This window comes from Humulus lupulus, chromosome 7, assembly GCF_963169125.1.
Source record: "Humulus lupulus chromosome 7, drHumLupu1.1, whole genome shotgun sequence".
In the NCBI taxonomy this organism is placed as follows: Eukaryota; Viridiplantae; Streptophyta; class Magnoliopsida; order Rosales; family Cannabaceae; genus Humulus; species Humulus lupulus.
The window spans coordinates 195,264,428-195,287,083 of record NC_084799.1 but is presented as its reverse complement, the minus strand read 5'-3'; the positions used below and the strand labels follow the sequence as shown (position 1 = coordinate 195,287,083).

General features: G+C 36.1%; 1 protein-coding gene and 1 long non-coding RNA gene across 2 annotated transcripts; both read left to right on the top strand.

Annotated features, from left to right (window-relative positions):
• The first annotated feature begins 3,305 nt into the window (after window positions 1–3,305).
• LOC133790076 (uncharacterized) lies at window positions 3,306–4,087 on the top strand. Its single transcript, XR_009873877.1, has 3 exons — window positions 3,306–3,424; window positions 3,528–3,615; window positions 3,776–4,087. It is a non-coding gene; the product is annotated as an uncharacterized LOC133790076 (long non-coding RNA).
• A 2,487-nt stretch (window positions 4,088–6,574) lies between these two features.
• Window positions 6,575–9,807, top strand: LOC133792513 (probable dolichyl pyrophosphate Man9GlcNAc2 alpha-1,3-glucosyltransferase). The gene is made up of 4 exons (XM_062230423.1): window positions 6,575–6,580; window positions 6,997–7,158; window positions 9,026–9,278; window positions 9,361–9,807. The coding sequence occupies exons 1-4, from the start codon at window positions 6,575–6,577 to the stop codon at window positions 9,801–9,803; spliced, it is 864 nt and encodes a 287-aa protein (XP_062086407.1). The 3' UTR covers window positions 9,804–9,807.
• Window positions 9,808–22,656: the final 12,849 nt, after the last annotated feature.

Here is a 22,656-nt window from a genome sequence, read left to right as displayed (position 1 = left end):
AGGAGAATCAACTCTACGCTAAGTTCAAGAAATACGAATTTTGTCTTTCGCAAGTGGCGTTCCTCGGGCACATTATATCGAAAGACAGAGTTGCAATAGACCCATCAAAGGTAGAGGCCGTGAAGGATTGGCCCAGACCAAAGAATGCATCTGAAGTAAGAAGCTTTCTAGGGTTAGCAGGTTATTATAGGAAGTTTGTAGAGGGCTTTTCAAAGATAGCCACTCCGCTCACCAACCTAACCCGGAAACAACAAAGATTTAACTGGAATGATAAGTGTGAAGAAAGCTTCCAGTTGCTTAAGGATTAGCTTTGCTCAGCACCAGTACTCTGTGTACCGACACCCAACGATAAGTTCGTAGTCTACTGCGATGCATCAAAGCAAGGATTGGGTTGCGTGCTGATGCAAAATGACAAGGTGATAGCCTACGCCTCACGAAAATTGAAGGAGTACGAGCAGCGCTATCCAACTCACGATATGGAGTTGGCAGCAGTGGTCTTTGCATTAAAAATCTGGCGCCATTATCTTTACGGAGAACGGTGCGAGATTTATACTAACCACAAGAGTTTAAAGTACTTCTTTACTCAAAAGGAGCTCAACATGAGGCAGCGCAGGTGGTTGGAGTTAGTAAAGGATTACGACTGCGAAATCCTATACCACCCGGGGAAGGCGAACGTAGTTGCCGATGCGCTTAGTAGGAAAAGTTATGGAAATTTAGCAACTTTAGCCAGAATAGAAAAGCCGCTACAACAGGAGCTGATCAGTGTCGGAATAGAAGTAGTTGTAGGCAAGCTGGCTAACTTGTCTATCCAATCGAATCTGCTAGAGGATATACGGATTGGTCAGGTACATGATGCTACACTAGCAGCACATATGGATGCAGCCAGAGAAGGCAAAACTACAGATTTCTCAATATCTAGCCAAGGTTTATTGAGATATAAGGATTAGGTATGCGTGCCAAATGATCAAAGTATTAAGAAGACGATTCTGGAAGAAGCGCACAGTACCCCATACTCAGTTCACCCAGGGTCAACCAAGATGACTCATGATGTTAAGGCAGTATATTGGTGGCCAAGAATGAAGAAGGACATAGCGGAGTTTGTGTCTAAGTGTCTTGTATGCCAGCAAATTAAAGCAGAGCATCAGCGGCCTGCAGGTTTATTGCAACCGCTTAGCGTACTAGAATGGAAGTGGGACGATATAGCTATGGACTTCGTGACGGGTTTGCCAAGGACGAATAATCAGCATGATTCCGCTTGGATAATAATAGATAGACTAACCAAGTCGGCTCATTTCCTGCCAGTTAAGACTTCATACATGGAAGACCAATACGCAGACATCTATATCCAATAAATAGTACGGTTGCATGGAATTCCCAAGTCAATAGCGTCAGATAGAAGATCGGTGTTTACATCAAGATTTTGGGGAAGTTTACAGCAAGCTATGGGTACTAAGTTAAGTCTTAGTACAACTTTTCATCCTCAGACAGATGGGCAGTCCGAGCGTACGATTCAAATTTTAGAGGATATGCTACGCGCATGTGTACTTGATTTCGGAGGATCATGGAATAAGTACTTGTCGTTGATAGAGTTCTCCTACAACAACAGCTACCAGTCAACGATCGGGATGGCACCTTATGAGTTTCTATATGGAAGAAGGTGCCGATCGCCGTTGCACTGGGTCTAGGAGAAAGGCAGCTTCTAGGTCCCGAAGTTGTTAGACAAGCTCAAGAAGCAGTAGTGCTTATTAGACAATGTATGCTTGCTGCTCAAAGCTGTCAGAAAAGCTATGCAGATGCCAAGTGACGCGATGTGGAATTCCAAGTTGGAGATCAAGTCTTCCTGAAGATATCTCCTATGAAAGGTGTAAAGCAGTTTGGGAAGAAAGGCAAGCTTAGTCCCCGATTCATAGGTCCTTTTGAGATATTGGACAAAGTGGGAGCAGTTGCATATAGACTAGCCCTACCACCAGCATTAGCAGATAGTCACAACGTGTTCCACATCTCGATGCTACGCAAATATGTGTCAGACCCATCTCACGTCCTCAAGTACGATACGATAGCACTCCAGAAAGACTTAAGTTACGAGGAACGACCGGTTAGCATCCTGGATAGGGGGATGAAGCAGTTACGGTCCAAGAGCTTTCCTATAGTCAAAGTCCTATGGAGTAATAGTTCTGAACGAGAGGCAACGTGGGAGTTGGAGGAGGACATGCAAGGCCGGTATCCAGAATTATTTGGTAAGTAAATTTCGAGGACGAAATTCTTTTTAGTAAGGGAGAATTGTAGAGTCCAAAGAACTTTACTTAGCTAGTAGTATACTAGTAATAGTAGTATTATTGTTATGACTGTGGATTTTTTGTTCGGACCGAGATTTATTTGGACACTCATAGTAACACTTGTATATTTTCTAAGTTTAACCTATAGTCTAGGAATATTAATTTTAACCTAAGGTTTGATTAATATGACTGATATTGAGGCTGAATGGATTCAAAGAGCAGAGAGTTTCGATTCGAGGATGAAGTCTTTACTTATGGTTTTATGTGTATTTTTCCGCACTTATTTATGTAATCTCTTTTTAATTACCATTATGTTATGTTTTGTTTTTAAAACAATGGGATCCCATATCCTACTTGAGATTTTATGTAAGTTTAACATTTGTTTTTACAAGTTTTAACAAAATTATGATCTTTTCACTTGTAAGTTTTGTTAAGGAATAGGGTCTATGTGTAGTTTTCATTAATGGTCCAAAGTCTAGAGTAGTTGGGTCATTACAATCATATAACTGAATGGCGATGCAAAATATCTATAAACCTTCCTCAACATCTGCAAAGATTCTTCTACCGTGTTCCAGCCATATAGCTTAGTAGATCGCCATTGTTACAACAATATACATCTTTAACCTCTTGTCACCCGGAACAACATATCCCAAGAGATCGGAGCAATGTTGTGGCTTAGCTCACTGCTATTTTAAACTCTCTTTATAACTTAAACCACGGCAATATAGAAAAATTATAATGCAGAAACAAGTGATCTACTAACTCTGGCCTTTTTGCCTAAAACACATCATTTAGGACACAAAACTTAGTTGGTCTCCTTTTCGTAGCACCTCATGTACACCGAGACACCATGAAAGCAGTAACTATACAAAAATATTACTTTTGATGGAACTGAGCTTTTCAAGATATTTTACATTAAAGAATTGGTAGAACAGTGTAATATATTTCTTAGATAAAAGCCTTATGGGAGTGGAATTGATATATATTTTTGGATGCTTTAGTTTCTATTTACTTAAAATGACTTTTTTTTTGCAGCAATATCTTCATTTAAACAACAAGTGGAAGGTTTATCAGACCTAGACCACTAGGTTGAGTTATTGATTCGTTTGCTGTGTGCTGTCCCTGGCTGGAGTGAGAAAAATGTCCAGGTATTTAAAGGTTTCATTGCTGCAGATATCTGTCTTTTTTACCTTTGTGGATATTTTTGGCTGTGAAGATAGTTATTTAAGGCATGGAGTTTGAATAGTGCAGGTTCAGCAGCAGGTTATTGAAGTTGTTACTTTCATAGCCTCTTCGTCAACCAAATTTCCTAAGAAGTGTGTAGTGCTTTGCCTTCTGGGTAAGTGTTCCTTGGTTTTGGTTGATCATAAGTTTGGAGCTGGGATTTGTTTGCTTAAAACTGTGTGATCTCTTTGGCAACGGTAATTTGGCTTCTTAGTTGTTTGGTGGTTGATTAGACAGTTCCTTATTTTTGCTTGTCATTATTCCTGAATTGACAGGTATAAGTGAGCGTGTCGCTGACATTAAGACTCGTGCTCATGCCATGAAGTGCCTTACTACTTTTTGTGAAGCTGTAGGTCCTGGATTTATTTTTGAAAGAGTAAGTCTTACATTTAAATCATTTCTGTAGAGAAGTTTGTTTGCACTTCTCTTGTGAACTTCTGAAGCAGGGATGAAACATATTAGGTTCTAAATTGATTGGAACTTGTATTTCTTTTCTTTGATTGCTTTTTTCATTTTTTATAATCCAATAAAAGTCAAGGAATTATGTGGTTAATATTGTTAATGATCTGATATAGCTATGAGATCTGAGGGCTCTCTAATAATACATTTGTTACATTTAATGGGTTGCTCTTGTTACTTCTATAATGAATTTGTGTTTCCTCAATGGTTGTTCACACCATTACAGATCCTTAGATCATGTATAACTTGAGTTTGCTGATTTGTGATGACATTTTTACTGTGTCAACATCTTCACTGAGATGGTTCCTGGTCGCAATCCTTATGCTCTCTTCCTCACTCCTATACTCTTGAAAAATCATATGTAATGTCGAACTGAACTTAATCCATGATTAGTAACTAATGATGTCTACAATATAACTTATGTACTGATTTTTTATTTGTAAGCTGTAAAGTTGATCTTACTATATTTTCCTTTTTAAAAATTCATTACTTGAATCAGGAGAATTGTAAAATCTTATTTCATGTGAATTGTTCTAAACAAGTGAACGAGTTGAATTGTTGAACTAAATTCAATCTGTGTATTGCTTAGTAAAATGTATTTGTCTATGTTCTTGTTTTAATGTTGAGGATTGTAGTTTCATTAGCCCAATAATGAAAATAGTAGTAGTTTCAAATAGGTCCATGATTTTTCATCATAACCGTTTCCATCTTTAGATGGTAACAAGATGATCTTTTTTTTGGCAGTAACTTGGTTGGCAACAACTTTACAATGAATGGCTCAAACAACAGGTAATTTTCCTCAGTATTTTAGAATAGCTTCCTTCATTTTTGCTCTTATTTGTACTGAACTTAATAAATATGTTTCAAGTGTCTTATTTTTGCTCTTATTTGTATGTTAAGTTACTATCTTATTTTTGGAAGACTTATCCCCCTTTTTTTTTCTCTGTCTCTTTTCCTTTTGCTCAGTCTTTATAAGGCTCCATGCAATGGTTTGAAGGAAATCTTATGTTGAAGCTATTGTCTCCTAATAAAAGTTGCAATTCGTTCTATTGTTCTTTATGTTTTATTCTATTATAAATATTTTATTATGGGTGACTTGCTAATGTTGTTAAATGTGTCATCTTACAAGTTAGATTTTTTCTTGTTCTTTTGAATAATACATATGGTTAAATGATAGGCTCTATGGAGCATATTAGGCTCTATAGTTATCTGTGCTGTTTTTTAGTTTTTTCTACTGTTATTTAAACCTATTAAATAATTTGTGCCAAATTCTGCATTGGCTTGTTTTGCTTGCTGAAACTAATTTAATATGTTTTCTATATCTTTATATGCTTGCTATCGTAATTTTTATGTTGCTCACTATTATTTTAATATGCTTGTTGTCTATATATGTATATAAGAAACTAGTTTTATGGCTCTTTTGCAGATTTAAACTTTGTTTATTGTTTTATTGCGATAAGCTTTGGAGAGATAATAGATAATGTGTGAAACTTGATGTATTGCTTGTACTCTTTTGAATCTTTTCTTGTTCTATATATTTTCTCTAGTTTTCTTTGTTATTCTTTGGATTTAGCCGATACAAATGGTGAATCCTTGTGTTGTCCTTATTGACACTTTGCAAACAATAGCTTAAAAGTTGCTTTTTCTCTTTTGGATAATTATCTATCAGCACTAGTAGATAATTTTGGGTTATGATGAATCTACACTACATATATATAATATGGCCAAATATGTTAAGTACTTCTACATATCTAAGCTTATGCTTTCTACATATACTCATGTGAAGTGATCTCGTGTTTGTCATTTATTCTTTTAAATTTATGTTGAGAGTTTAGCTGTGGAATAAAAGAGACATTGGTAACTATGCTCTCTCTGATATATTTTACTTGCACTAATTTTATTCCAATGGGTAACTAGTTCATGTACTGTAAACTTTAGGATAGAAAAGTTCAAAAATTTCTTTACTCTGTCATTATTTTGTGCTTGACTAGTACTAGAGAAGGTGAGGCTTTTAACTATCCAGAAGCTGTAATAATAACTATTGTCATTTCTCATTAAACAAACTGAAAAAGGTTGAATAAAACAAAAAAAACATTTATACTCTACTATCACAAAAATGTACAAGACTATTTCTGGATGATCAAACAGAATTAACTTAGATAATCTTTAAGTAAATGGCTAACTCATTAGAAGAGCAAACATTTCTCTCTACTAGCTGGACATGATACCTATGGGAACCAAGATATAGAAACATTTTAAAGTTAGATACTTATAGTCTAAAGAAGAAGAAACTAAAGAAAGCATTAATATTCATGCAAAGAGTCATTTGTTACAGCTATACTTGAAAGATATCTTTGTGATATTACAGCTATACTTATGCTAGAGAAAGTAGATTCATATTGTTTTATGCATAATTTTATGAAATATATGAATATTGCATCTAGTGTGGGATTTCTTTTTCTTCTGTTGTTATATGAATATGCATGTTGTTATAGCCAGCCATGGGTAATGTTTCATGAGCAATTTTTTCTTCAAATAATGCCTGTGTCATGTTGTTTATGGTATATCTTAGTTTTTTGTTAATTATTTAATTATTTAGGTTTCTTCCTCCAGTAATGGATGTGAGATTCTATCTAGTCTAGTATTGGTTATCTGAAAATCTCATCTTCTCAAGCTTCATATTTTTTTTAATTCATTTTGGTATCTTAGTAGTGATCACTGCAAGCATAACAGTTGTTATAGGTCCTTTCTTTCATTCTCTCTCTCTCTCTGACCATTTCTAAATGTTGATGTTTGTCTGAGTTGCTCTTATAGATATATTTGTTATCTTGATACATTTCACAAGCCTTGTTTTAAGTTGCATGTTTTGTTGCTTCAATCATTGTTTTGTATGGTAGTACATCTTGCTATACCTTACTGTTTTGTCAAGTTTTGGAGTTATTACAAATTTAATTTAAACTTTATATGCTTATAGGTGGAAACTAGCTTAAGTCTTATGTTCTTAATAATAAAAGGACTTTTTTTTACCATTTGGCAGATGAGTGCATATTTTGCACCTGCATTTTTCAGCCATCTACTGGGTAAATGTTTGAAGCGTTCAAATCCACTTTTTGAAGTGCTAAAACTTGGCTTTGTGGTCCTTGGCACATTTTCTCTTATATGGTGGCCGTATATCCATTCCATGGAAGCCCTTTTGCAGGTAAGCATCAATTTACTTGAACAATAAATGGAAGATACAACTTTCAGTGATTAATTGGACTCTTTACTCGCTGCCATAGCTTAGATAAATTGTTAGGACATTTATACATTTGCGGGGCCTATAGCATAGTTTTTATGCATTAAATAATATAGTCTATAAAGTAGGCTGTTGCAATTCTAAACTCTCCATCATCTTGCTTTGCAATAAATAAATAATCTACAAATAGTATATGCTTGTTGAGATCCTGTAGCACACTTTCTTAGTTCTGTCAATGTAAAATTTCAAACTATGACTTTAATAGCTAATCCTTTTGAACCAAACATGCCACTCTTATGTTTCATTTATGCTTTTATCTTTTGACTTTAGTACCCTGCTTTTGAATGGATATGTTTGGTTGTGCGTCTTAAGTAAGATGTGCTAAGTCGCAGACACTAAAGCTTGCTTATTGATTGTGTTGGTTTAATTTCTGGAGTTAGCAGATTAAAAAAAAAAAGTGAATGTGTGGAACAAAATGATTCATTTCGAACTCTATCTAGGTGAAGGCATTGTAGTTGACATGAATTAGGTTATTAACAGGAAGATTAGCCTTCAAGGAACATGAGAGGGGATTGGCTCTCATCATGCTTCCTTATCTGAGTTATGAACAAATGAGGAGATGGGGAGAACTGGAGGCTTTTCTTTGGACTTTTTCTTTATAAATTTCTTAATCATAAGGAGCTTCTGCAGATATCATTGATAAGCCTCCAATACGTTTTGTCTATAATAGGAGAAAAGCCTAAGTAAACCAGAGATGAAAAGTTACATTGTGTTTTTGTATTCATTGTACTCAATTTGTTATTTCATTTTTGTATCCAGCTGGCAACTTGATATCAGTTTAAAGGCTGAGTTGTCTTGTTCTTAGAGGATCCTAGTTGGCATTAATTAGTTCTAAATAATGTCTATATATATTGGAAGGCTCTTTCTGTAAAGGGTAGCTTGAGATCAAGATAGAGTTCTCTTATAGGAGAGACCAATCCTCTTGAAAGGTTGGGATAGGAGAGAACAAGCCTCTGAAAGCTTGTAGTTTGTACTGTTGCTACTGTTTCAATAAAAGTCTTTGAGGGAATTTTTTTCAGATTTTATTGTTGAGAGATTGAGAGTTTAATTCTTACTAAGAAGAAGCTATCAATCAGATTTGACTATGGTGTTAGATTTAGTACCTCGGTTGATGACAAGAGAGTTAGGAAGGGTGAAAATTCTGAGACATTTTAATGTCAAATATCTGAATATTGTAGAAGGATCTAATCATTTCGCCACATTTTCCTTTCAAGGCCCCTCAAAGGTGAAAGTGTTTGGGTGGCTACTGGCCTTCGGATAATGTTAAATTCTCACGAAACCTTTTCTATACAGCTCTTCTATTTGGAGTGCCATGTGCAATCATACTATTGACCTTATCTTTAGGCATTGCCCATTTGTTGTGATTTTATGGTCAAGAATGTTACAGGAATTCGGAGTATCTTTAATCATTGGCCTTTTTGGTGGCACTTGGTGCTAGCACAGGTAGTTGGGTGTGTGAGTGTGTAGGGAGGGGTTGGGTGTGTGAGTGTGTGGGAGGGGTAATGGTTCAACTCTCCATTGTACCAAAAAATCATTGCCCTCTTTGGTTGTATTGTAATCTAAGATGATTTGTCTGTCATCTTTGCAAGTTGCTTTTTTTATTCCTTTTGTTCTGTTTTTTTCTTCATTTTTTACTTTTATTTTTTAAAATGCATGGTAATTATTTTAACGTGGTCCCTAAGTAGTTGACCAAAAATTAATCTTTATATTTTTCTTTTTCTCGTATACATGGCTGTGTTGATTTATACAAGCTTGATAAATAATGATACAGGTTCTCTCTCGTCTGGCTCCTTTCGAGAGAGGGTTATACGAGGATTATGTGGCTAACTTCTGGTGCACCACTTCAGTTGTTATAAAGTGGAAGAGACTGTTCACAACACCAACACTAAAGCTTCTCAGCTTTGGTGCAACCATCTCCACCTGTCTGCCTTCAATGATTCAGCAGATATGGGCTCCCAGCAAACGAGGTTTCCTTTACGGGTTGCTCAATAGCGCCTTCTCCTTCTACCTGTTCTCATTCCAAGGTCAGAGATTTATAATTTTCATTTTCAATTCTTCTTAGTTGATATACGGCCTTTATAAACGCTTGGCGCTTTTAATTCACAGTGCATGAGAAGTCAATTCTGCTGCCTCTCCTACCAGCAAGTCTTTTGGCAATAGAAGAGCCTGTCCTTTACAACTGGATCACACTCAATGCTTTATTCTCAATGTTCCCTCTTCTTGTTCGCGACAAACTGGTTCTACCGTACATCGCTCTGTTGGCTCTTTTTTCCCTTCTCAACCACGCGGCGCCTAATCAAAGTCGAGGTACGAAGGAAACGAGAACATTAGAATTGTCTCTGAAAGCACTGGTCCTTGTTTGTGCACTCATTTTTCATGTAGTTTACTTAACACTGCCTGCACCCAATAGATATCCTTTCCTTTTCGAAGCTTTGGTTATGTTGCTTTGCTTCTCACAATTTGTATCTCTTGCTTTCTACACTAATGCTAAACAATGGACGTTGTTAAAACGCTCCGTTTTGGTACATAAAGAAAAGAAGCTCCTTTGAACAACACCCTCATCCTCATGGCCTTCTTCATGTAAATTTATTTAAGGGATATTTGCAGCTTAAATAGATAATGTTTCACAATTGTTACACTTAAATATCTAATTTTTATTGTTATAGTAAAAATACCCAATATTCAATATATATTAAAGATAAATACTTAATCTTCTTTTTGTGGCAAAAATACCTATAATTGTTAAAATATTATTTCTGTAAGTACCTCATCTAACATGTATATAAACATGTATATCTGTAATTAGACAATTTCATAATATATTTTAAAATATATATTTTAAATTAGAAAAATAAATTAAAAAATCATTTTTAATTAATTTAAATTTAAAAAATTCATATTTTGAGGACAAAAATATCTAAATTATGGAGTGATATATATTTAGTGAGTTAACAGTCAACAACTTCAACAAAGGAGATAGTGATAAAAGTAATATTTTAGCAACTTTGAGTACTTTTATCGCAAATAAAAATGATTAAGTACTTATCTTCAACATATATTAAACATTAGATATTTATCCCACAAATACTATTTTATTTTATTCAAATTTTAATCTTTTAACAAAAAAGAGAAACTTTAGACTCAATTTTTTCTTCCCACACTTAGATTAATTATGAATTGTTTGAGTAAAACATAATATTTAATTATAAATTATCATTGATGTAATTTTAATCACGTCATATAATATAAAATGATAAATTTTGTCGTGATTAAAACGTTTAGTCACCACAAAATGTGTTTTTTTGTGGCCTAATTACAAACTTTTTAGTCTTAACGTATGTATGTATGGTAACTTTTACTCGTAAATTGCATTGCTAGTTGGTGACTAACAGCAAAAAAAAATATATTGATCATTTAGTACTTATGATTGTGATTAATCTAACAATTGTTAAAAATATTTAATAAATTTTGTAACTCAATATTTAAAACTAATAACAATATTATTATTAACCTATTTTACCAATAAACATAAACGTATATTGAATTTATATACAATATATCACATGTATAGATGTATTTGAATTTTGAAAGAAAAAAATAAATAAATTAAGATTAACGTTTTGTTTTGTTACCAATTTATATTGGTGTATATACGTATAAACTTACGGCAATTTCAGGTCCCATTTTAGGCACATAAATCAACTTTGATCTCAATGCAAAATTTTGGAAAATTTCGGATAATTTATGGCATCAAAATCCAAACTTTATTTTTGACACGATAAATTATTTAAATTTTTCTAAAAATTTACAAAAAATCTATATAAAAAAATCTATATTTAAAACAAGTGTTTTGGCGTTTCTTTAGCTTAGAATGTCCCATAATTTTTTAACTTATTAAATCACTCTTTCATATCATTGAATTATTATTTTTTTTAAGTTAATTTTTTATTATTATTATTTATTAAAAGCGTCTAGTTTAGGTTGATGGGCTAATTGTATTAAATATATATATAAGATTTAAATAATATTTGAATTTCAATTATAAGTTTGTTTCTTTAACACACAAAAATATCTTTAATATATATTTTAATTAAAAAAATGCTATATTTATTAAATTAAAAAAAAACTAATTTTGATTTCAAATCCATTGATCTTTATTTTCTCTAAAAATGTCCACTGATCTTTTAAAAAATTTCATCCAAATTCAAAAAAATATCATATTAAATTCGTTTTTAATTTTGTTATAAGACCCATTTAATGCATCAGTAATAGATATTTTAATTTTTTAATCTTTTTCAACTTTTTAAAAATAAATATTAAAATATATATCACTATATATATTGATAGAGGAGGTTGAATTTCATTCTCTGCTAAAATCGCTTCTCTTCTAATTAAACATGTCCCTCTCTTCTCCTAAATGGTAACTATTTTATATGTATTATTATTGTTCATATACTCATCTATAATAAATACTCTAATTTTTTTTTTCAGGATTCTTTTTATTATATGTGTAAAAAAATTCATAATATTTATGGATCAAGGTACCATTGCAAGCAATGGAATTAATGGGACTCCTAATAGTAGAGGAATTCAGTAAGTTTTAACCTTATTATTAATTAAAATTTTAATATATTGGTTTATTTTTATAGAGTAATATTTTTTTATTATTATTATTTTAGGGGTGATTTTAAATTGACGAATGGTGAAGATGGGTTTCTCTCATCAAGTTTCATTATTGGTTTTGTGGTTGCAACTCTTGTATTTTCAATGCTCACAACAAGGTAATATTGTTTATTTTAATAATAGTAATAATAATAATTGTCAAAATAAAACTGATTTTTTATTATAATAATTGATATCAAAAAATTTCAGTCGAAATCAATTAAACCTTATTCGAATTGGGCTACTATTTTGGATAATTGGCATTATTGGGTGTGGACTATCATTCAACTTCTGAACCATTGCAATTTTTCGACTGTAAGTGAATATTATATTTATATATATACATATATTTGTATTGATTTTGTGTACTAATAATAGTCTTATAAGATGATATTATTTTTCTAAAATTATTTTGTTAGGGTGGTTGGTTTTGGGCAAGGTCCACTCACAATTCTTGGAGCTCCCATAATTCATAATATTTCACCAACTTCTAAGGTTTTTTTTTTTTTTATACAATAAGGAATTAACTGCTCAAAGTAGGCAAAAGAGTTACACAGGCCTTAAGAGAAGTGACATCAAGTTTTCAGTGGGTGAGTTTGTGTTTTTGTGAGTCTCGCCAATGAAAGGTGTTATGCGTTTTGGGAAGAAAGGGAAGTTGAGCCCGAGATTTATAGGTCCATTTGAGATTTTGGACAAAGTAGGGCAAATTGTGTACCGTTTAGCACTGCCCCCAGCACTAGCCGAAATGCATAACGTCTTTCACATCTCGATGTTGCGTAAGTACATGTCAGATCCCTCTCATGTTTTGAGTTATGAGCTGTTACAGCTGAAGCAGTACCTGAGTTACGATGAACAACCAGAACGTGTTATCGAAAGGAGAATCAAGGAACTGAGATCTAAAAGTATTCAATTAGTTGAGGTCATGTGGAAGAATAACATGAAAAGAGACGTAACTGTAAAATCCTTTTTTGGCTAAACTTTAATTTAGACAAAATATTTTAATTGTTTAAAGAAAAATCAGTAGCAAATCTCCTTGTTGATATTCGGTTTTATTAGCAATATTCTCAGCTGATTTTGTAATGTGAAAAGATCTCTAAATGTAAATATATTTGTTACCTTATTTATCTCAAATAATCAATTTTTGGTAAAAATATATTGTGCAAATATCTTGAGATTATTTTCAGGGATTATATAGGATTATGGTTATCCTGGAAATAAAGAAGGAGTCGAAAATGAACTTGGTCAAGAAAAATGACCATGTTCGTTCTGCCAGATCAAACGGATCACGTTGCTAACTCATCAGTTTCCTTTTCTGTCAACACAGAATCCATCTGGCTGGTTGTTTTCCTAAATCAAAGGAATTCGCAAATTGATTTCAAAGATTCCAGAAAATCATGGCCTTGGACGTTTTCCCTTCCTATAAATACCTTGCCAAGGCCTTTGGATTTTTTATCTCTTCCATTTTTGAATATTTGTAATCGTTATGCTATTTTGAAGAGTGTGTTTATTTGTAGAGATTAAGTTTGTTCACCTTAATCTTTGTGAGAGTGCTGAGTGTACTTGTGATATCTATCTAGTCCATTGTAAACAGATAGTGTCTATTGTGAACGTGTTCATAAGGATCTTCGGGAGAGGATTCGATCTAAGTCTCACCTCGGGAGGAAGTGAGCACTCGCTGTTCTTTGAAGGGAGTTCAAGAGAATCAGCGTTTCATCAAACCAGATTCGTAGAGAAGAGTACAACAAGATTGCGGCAATAGTTTAAGAGAGAGTCTTACATTGTTTAAGTCAATGATTTTGTACACTTTGTTTCTTTACTAATTGGTTTATTCTCTGGGCGTGGCCCCAAGGAGTAGGATATCCGAAAGGGTTTCTGAACCTTGTAAAAATTCGCTGTGTTCTCTAATTTTTGCACTGTTTAATTTTTGTGTTCAGTTCTGTCGTGACAAGTTCGGATTTTGTCCCGACAGAATCACTTTCTGTGTAAACATCTAATTACCATTCCGCATTTTAATTAATACATTGTTTAATTAATCTGGTAATTATTAAAAACGGAATTTCAGTAACATGGGAGCTGGAGGAAGACATGAGAGAAAGATACCCTCAGTTATTTGGTAAGAAAGAATTTCGAGACGAAATTCCGTTTAATAAGGGTATATAGTAGTGCACCAATTTTTTTTAGTTTAATTAATTTTTTGCTTTGTTTCATTATTAATTGTTAAGTGTTTGAAATTTATTTTTATCAGATGACATGGATGAGACATCTATAAAATGCTCCACTTCTAATTGGATACGCAGCCTCCATTCAAATCCATCATTTGCACTTAAAGCATAGCAAAAGACCTACCAACAGATTTGTTTAAGTGCATGGTAGTTGAAGGAAATGGGAAAATTCATTAATCTTTGGAACAATCAACCAACCTCAACATTCTCTCTATCATGCATACCAAAGACAGAACCCATCAGATAAGACAGAGGATGGTTGCCAAAGTCGCTGCTAACATACCTGAATTCGAAACCAGTAACAGCGAATGAAAACAGGCATAGGCAGTATGTACATACAAAGGAAGAGAGAATATATATCTCAAACTTACCCGACCCTTAGCCTTTTACTTCCACCTTCGCTCTTTATGGGCAAGGCTGCTGGATAATTGAACGAAGGAAGAAAATAACGAGATGCAATGATAGAGCAGTGTGCAGCATATTTACGACTACAAGACCAAAAAGACAGTAAATAAATTGAACAGACTACTACAAGACCAAAAAAGACAGTAAATAAAGGGAACGGACTAATGCAATATATAGGCAATAGAATACTTATCTTATCTCCAATGCAAGCATTGGATCAATTGGATAGGCTATTGCATGGAAAGGTTGCACACTAGGAATAAGAGACATCTAAAAGCAAAGATTAAGTGATTTAGAGTGGAACCTGACTAGTAAAGTGGTAATTAGCATCAAATTAAACAACACAAAACCTTTATCTTTATCTGTCTTCTCAGAATTCCTTCAACTTCAATAAACTTATTTTCACGATCATCCCAATCACAAACACACTGGAGAGTGGCACAAATGCAAATATCAGATTAGATAAACCAACAACGAATAGTAATAAAATCCAGACAAAGTTTCACATAGCAATATTAGAGTACAGCATAGAAACTATAGGCTAAGTCAATAATGTGTAAAAATGTACACTATTGAATTAAAAGTGCATTTTCCAAACAGCAAGAAGGAACGGCCGTTACACCACACATGAAGCCTTTAATTTCGCAAAAACCATAATGGGCATTTCACCACACATTGCTTCAGAGAGAAAATGAAAACTCCAGTAAGTAAAACTGAAATTCCCCAACAAAAACATATAAATGAATTGGGCAAAATTTACGGATATTGTACAGACTAATGCAATATACGGATATTCCCCAACAAAATTTATGGATAAATTGGTCATTGCTGAACCGGCCGGAGCTAGTTGGTCTCACGCAGGGAAGAAGAAGGCTTGGCCGTACAAAGGGAAGAGGAGAAGAAGAGCTGGCCTCCGGTGTCATTATTCGCCTCTGGTGTCGTGTGAGGGCTTGGGCCCGCGTGGTCGAAGCTTCGACGGCCTCTGAAGATCCCCAGCTGGCGCCTGTAGGGGAAGGTAGTGGTCGGTCTCCACAAAGACAAAGGTGAGAGAGAAAGAGTGAAGGAGAGAAGTCTGGTGGGAGAAAGAGATTCGAGAGAGAGGATTGAGAATGATGAGGAAAAAGGAGAAGGAATTGAAGGAAAGGAATTGGGTCTCACGGGTCTCACAATTTTTCAGTCTCACAAATGAAAAAAAAATGCTAAGTGATGGGATGGTGTAATTATTACCGCCCTTTTTTCATAAAGTGGCCCCAACATATTACTCTAGCATAATACTTTTTTATTAATATTATATTCATGTGTTATGGAAAGGGGTATTTGGTGTAGTGTATTCAGTAACGTCCCAAATTCCCTATTGTGGCTTAGTGCCTTGATTAGGGGGTCAGGAGAGTAATAATTATTTTATTGTATTATTATGTGATAATGTGCATGAATATGTGAGTTGTATTATTATATGGTTGTATTTGCATGCATGTAGGCCCATTTCTTATTAGAAGGGAAATTTCGTAATTTTGACCTGTTATGGGTATATGTGAATATGTGATTATATATTTGTGATATATGATGAGACCACATTATTATGTTGATATAATTGGATTATTCGGCACGAGACGATCCTAGCGAGTAAAGTAGCAGTTTGGTCATAACAGGATTTAATACCGGGCTCGGGGTGAGCCTAGGGGTAATTTGGTACTTAGTACATTACCAGGATTGAGCGGTTAATGGGAAATTATATGGTAATTATTTGAGGATATTTGGAGTAACAGAAATTGTAAGGAGTTAATTATGATTAGCGGGGTGTGAGACAGATGACCACTATGCCATTGAGGGCATTAAAGAACCTAGGTTTGACTAAGGGGTATAATGGTCATTTCCTAGCCTAAGGGAGGATATACTCAGAACCTAGTAGAATGAAACACTCAAAACCTTCACTCTCCTCTTTCTCTCTCGATCATTCTCTCTCTCTCTCGGTTTGATTTTGGGGCAAGGCTAGAGAATTCAAAGCTTGGAGTATTAAAGATTGAGGTTTAGGATGAATTGCAATAGCTAAAAGGATTCAATTCACATCTGATGTAAGGATTATAAACTCTGTTTTAGTTGGTATTTTTTGCTGTGATTTTAGTTGTTCTTGAGCTTGAAAGTTCATGGTTGTGGATTGAGTTTTTGGTGGTGTTTTGAGTGTGTTAAAGCTTGATATTTTCAATTGGAATAGTACTAATTTTGTGTTGGGGTTAAGGTGTGATTTTGGGATTGTTTGGTAATGATTTTTGATGAGTTTTGGGCTGAGGAATATAGAGATTTTTGGGTTCACGAGGTCGAGCCACGGCCTGTGTGAACCCCAGGGCCTATGAGGGGCTCTGTCTTGGAGGCGCGCCACGGCCCGTGCCCTGATTTCAAACAAGGGGTTTTCTGTCTGGGAGGCATGCCGCGACCTTTAGAGGCAAGTCGTGGCCCGCCTGGAAATTTTTGGCCACCTTAGGTTTTAATGACAGGATTTTAAACCTAAAGGCTCGAGATCGATTCTACTACAAAGTTTAGTAGAATTCGAGGTCCCGGAGGCTAGGAATTAGTCTGGAAGCCTTTATTTGCTCGTTATTGATGAGATTCTATATTATGGTTATGACTAGGTTATCGCTAGGGACTTAGGATCAGGATCATGCTCGAGGGTCGTTCTTATTTTACATTATACTCGGACCTGAGGTAAGAAAACTGCACCTAATATGTGATGTGCATGATTAGGGCTTGGCCCGAATGTTGAATATAGATTTGATTAGGGCTTGGACCCTTGTAAATGCGCATGATTATCATTATGATTATGTCTATCAATTATTAATTAAGCATGTTGAATGCTCTGTATATGGATATTTATTATATAATGAATTCTTGTTAGCATTATATAATTGATAAAGGCTTGACTTATCAGTCAAGGACGGCAATAGCGCTAAGCGCTGGCCGAAAGGCATTAAATTATCAGTCAAGGATGACAATGGCGTTGAGTGCTGGTCGAAAGGCATTGACTTATCAGTCAAGGACAGCAATAGCGCTGAACGTTGGTCGAAAGGCATTGACTTATCAGTTAAGCACAACAATAGCGCTGAGTGCTGGTCGAAAGGCATTGACTTATGAGTCAAGGGAGGCAATAGCGCACTGAGCGCTGGTCGATATGATTAGACCTAATCATGAGCGCATTATACGCTTATCAGACCTAATGGTCGTAGAACAATCAAAGTGTTAGGTACGCTGGATCATCTTTAAGGCTGGTTATATAGAGGATATGGTATTAGTCCCAAATCCTAGGGCGTTGAGCCCCAATGTGATTTATTAGTCATGTACTTGGGCAACGAGCCCCGATATGATTTTGTTAATCATTTAATTAGGGAATTTGGCCCCATATGACATTGTAGTCATTTATATGAATGGTATGCATCCATGAGTAGGGTTATTACTGTTGGGCATGTTTATTATGATTTGGAAATGTGTTATCCACTGCTTATGAGCATGTTTAAGTTTTCTTGTTGGGCCTTAGCTCACGGGTGCTATGTGGTGCAGGTAAAGGGAAAGGATAGCTGGACCAGCCAAGAGTTAGAGAGCTTAGCTGGCGACGTGTACATATGCGGTCGCTTGACCACTACGACCAAGGTTTCTCAGAGGAACTAGAGTTAAACCCTATTTTTTCGCTTAGGTCGGCGAATTGTAACTGTTGAGTTATAATGACCTTTTTGGAATTATAGACAACTTTGTAAACGTTTATTATAGGATCTCATGTACAGTTTAATGTTTTAATGAAATATGCATTTCTTTTAACCAAAATTTTTAACCCTGAACCATTAATTGCATTTAGATGCACGTTTAAGGCCTAATGACCCGTTTAACGAGTTAAGCACTATTAAAAATACATAGTGTAACAATCTTGGCTAACTAGAACGTTAGAACTTGGTATCAGAGAGTGCCAAGGTTAAGGGTTCTTGAAGATAGGCTAGGCATGTACACTCGCCACTAAATACAAGCTCGACTTAGGGTTCTGTAACTTTTTATGTGGTTATGTGCTTAACTGCTTAAATAGGATATAAATGCTTTATCTTCCTGCCTTATTAGGTAGCATGAGATATACTAATAGGGCCTGACCCTTGACTGCTGCGTGATATTAAATGATGTGCTTATTAGCATTGATATTGCTTGTGAATGCAAATGAAAATTCTTATTAGCATTATTATATGGACATGTAGGTAAGGACACGCTCATTAGCGCTGACATAGATACATGTATGTCAGAAAATGTTTATTAACATTATTATATGGTTATGAATGCCAAAAAATGCTTATTAGCATGACTGTTGAATGTGAATGATTATTTTCTTGGTCTTGGATCATGAGGCGGTAAGATGTTTAGTTATCACTACCTAACTGGACGAATTGATTATTGCAGCAATGTATAAGCTTGGAAGTATGCTTTCGAGGCAAATTGCATCATCAGCTGGCCAGGAATATCAGGGCCAGAATAATAGACAGGGTCGGGATAATGACCAGGGTTAGATCCCTCTGCCAGCTCCTGTGAACTGGCAGCAGGTGCTTGCTGATTTGCAAGCCAGGGTATTGAGGCAAGTAAAAGAGATTCGTCTTCTGAGACAACAACATGTTTTTGCAGGGAACATTTTACCAGAGGCACCACCTGTGATGGTGCCAATAACAGACTAGCCGCTAGAGGCTGGGAACAAATGGGAACCTCTTTATGAAAGGTTCAAGAAAGAGTACCCTCCAGTCTTTAAGGGTAGTGCATATCCGGCTAAGACCGAATAGTGGATGGGTATGGTTACCACCATCCTAGACTTTATGGGGGTGGTTGGTAATGAGAGGGTGGCCTGTGCCACATATATGTTTCAGGAGGATGCCTGAATTTGGTGGGAAGTTATATCTCAGACCAGAAATGTTAATGCCCTGGATTAGGAAGAGTTTAGGACTCTATTTAATGAAAAGTACTACAATGATGCCACCAGGGCAGCAAAGGCTGAAAAGTTCAGAAGATTACTTCAAGGAAACTTATCAGTGACTGAATATGCCTTGAAATTTTACAGATTGACAAAGTTTTCTAGGGAAATGGTGCCCACTGATGGGAACAGAAGGAAGAGGTTTCTCCAGGGGCTTCAGTCTATGATAGCCCGGAATGTTCGTATTACCACTGTGCCCGGGGTGACTACCTATGCATAGGTTGTTGAGAAGGCGCTCACAACAAAGAGCGCAGAGAACAAAATCTGGTGCGAGAATGCAGCCAAGAGATATACAATGAGGGCGAGGTCTCCCTTTATGAGTTCAGGTAGGGGCGGGGGCCCCAATGAATAGAAAAGGAAGGCTCCTAATGCCATTCCAGTTGCAGGCTCTGATAGGAGACCACATGGTATTACAATAGGCCACCAAGGTGGCAATGAGGGTTGGAGGACTTTTCCAGAGTGTGCCAAATGCATGAGGCGCCATATTAGGGAGTGTCGGGCAAAGGCCTGCTTTTTATGCAAGATAATGGGACACTTAAAGAAAGATTGCTCGAAGGCAAGAAATGGATAACCAAGAAAGGTGGACAGCTAGACGCCAGCTCGAGTATTCGCATTAACACAGGCAGAACCTGAGGCTTGTCCTTCAGTATTCACAGGTCATCTTTTTAGTGCTGAAACCCCTTATACTATTTTGATTTATTCTGGTGCTACACATTCTTTTGCTGCTAGTAGAATTATAGATAGATTGTGTAGACCATGTGATTATTATGTTATGGGGTTCGGGACCTTATTGCCCACTGGGGAGTTAGTAGTATCCAGGAGATGGGTCAGATCATTGCCAGTGACTGTAGAGGGCGAAGAGTTGTCAGTTGATTTGATAGAGTTTGTTATGACCGACTTTGACATGATTTGGGTATGGATTGGTTAGTGAAGTATGAGGAAACTATAGATTGTAGAAGGAAAATGGTAACCTTTGAGCCTGAAGGTGAGGATCATTTTGTATTTTTTGGCACTGTGCATGGACCCCGTGTACCTATGATATATGTATTGAGGCGTAAAGATCTATTGCAAGGTGGTTGCATAGGATTCTCAGTCAGTATGGTAGATACCACTCAGGTCATGCCAGTGGAACCAGAGGAGACAAAATTAGCCTGAATTTCTTGATGTGTTTCAAGAGGATTTACCAAGGTTGCTGCCACACAGAGAGATTGAATTTGTGATTGAACTGTCACCAGGGATGGAGCCAGTGTCTAGGGCACCTTACAGAATGACCCCAGCTGAGTTAAAAGAATTAATGGTACAACTACAGGATCTTTTAGACTTGGGTTTTAGTAGACCCAGTTTCTCACCTTGGGGTGCACCAGTCCGGTTCGTAAAGAAGAAAGATGGCTCTCTGAGGATGTGTATTGACTATAGAGAACTAAATAAGTTAACAATCAAGAACAAGTATCTTCTACCAAGGATAGATAATCTGTTTGATCAGTTGCACGGTAAGATGGTATTCTCAAATATAGATCTTCGATCTGGTTATCCTCAGAAGATGATCAAGGAGGGAAATATACCGAAGACTGCTTTTCGCACCAGATTTGGGTATTATGAGTTCTTAGTCATGTTTTTTGGGTTGACTAATGCCCCTGCTACTTTTATGGATCTGATGAACAGGGTGTTCAAAGATTACCTAGAACAGTTTGTGATTGTCTTCATCGACGATATTCTGGTTTATTCTTATTCAGAGTCAGAACATGAGCATCATTTGAGGTTGGTTCTACAGAGACTGAGGGAACACAGATTGTTTGCAAAGTTCAAGAAATGTGAGTTCTGGTTACCTCAAGTAACTTTCCTTGGTCATATTGTCAGTAGGGATGGGATCAAGGTGGACCCAGCTAAAATTGAGGCAGTCAGAGCTTGGCCAAGGCCAAGGAATGCCTCAGAGATCAGGAGCTTCCTTGGATTGGCAGGTTACTACTGTCATTTTGTGGAAGGGTTCTCAAGGATTGACACTTCATTGACTGAACTGACACGCAAGAATCAAAAGTTTGCATGGTCAAATAAGTGTGAGAACAACTTCCAAGAACTGAAGCAATGATTGATTACAACTCTAGTTTTGAGTCTCCCGACAGATCAGGAGAAGTTTGTGATATACTATGATGCCTCACATCAGGGACTGGGTTATGTTCTTATGCAGTCGAGGAAGGTGATTGTCTATGCATCACGCCTATTGAAAGAGTATGATCAGAGATACCCCACTTATGATCTAGAGTTGGTAGTAGTTGTATTTGCATTAAAGGTATGGAGGCATTACCTTTGTGGGGAGAAGTGTGAGACATACACTTACCACAAGGGTCTGAAGTACTTTTTCACACAGAAAGATCTGAACATGAGATAGAGGTATTGGCTGGAGTAGGTGAAGGATTATGATTGTGAAATCCTGTATCACCTAGGAAATGTCAACGTGGTGGCAGAAGCCTTAAGCCGTAAGGGTCTGGGAGAGATATTCAGTGCGAAACTGATATCGAGAGAGTTGGCAGATGATATGACCAGAGCTGATATAGAGTTGCTGGTGCGCCAGTTGGCCAATATCACGCTACAGTCTACGCTATTAGAAATGATAAAGGATTGTCTGTTAGGTGATCCATAATTGACAAAGATCAAAGAGGACATCCTAGCTGGAGTGTCTAGGGATTATACTAGGGCTGAGCATAAAATCTGAAAAACCGAAAAAACCGGATAAACCGACCATCCGAACACCGAAAAAACTGAAACCGAAAAAACCGAAAACCGAAAAAACCGCCAACGGCGCAAACTGCCACTGTTCGGTCGGTTTGGAAATATTTTTCGGACCGACCGAACGAAACCAAAATCGACCGAGCACTATTATATATAATAATATAATATTATATAATTATTAATTAAAAAATAAATAAAATCTGTTTTTTTATTTTTACTAGGGCATCAGAGAAGAGTCTCTCTATCTCTTCCTTCTCTACGCACGGCGCAGGCGCACGTATCAGGTCTCAGCCCCCCTACTGTACTCATCCTTCCTCTCTGTCTCTCCTCCCTCCGGCGACTGCCCAAACGAACGGAACAGCCTAGCCCAGCCCAGCCTCTTCCTCATCTCCTCCTCTGCTC

Coding starts and splice junctions, on each gene's coding strand:
- LOC133792513 (XM_062230423.1), top strand. Junction 7,159..9,025: donor CCATGGAAGCCCTTTTGCAG/GTAAGCATCAAT, acceptor ATAATGATACAG/GTTCTCTCTCGTCTGGCTCC. Junction 9,279..9,360: donor CTACCTGTTCTCATTCCAAG/GTCAGAGATTTA, acceptor TTTAATTCACAG/TGCATGAGAAGTCAATTCTG.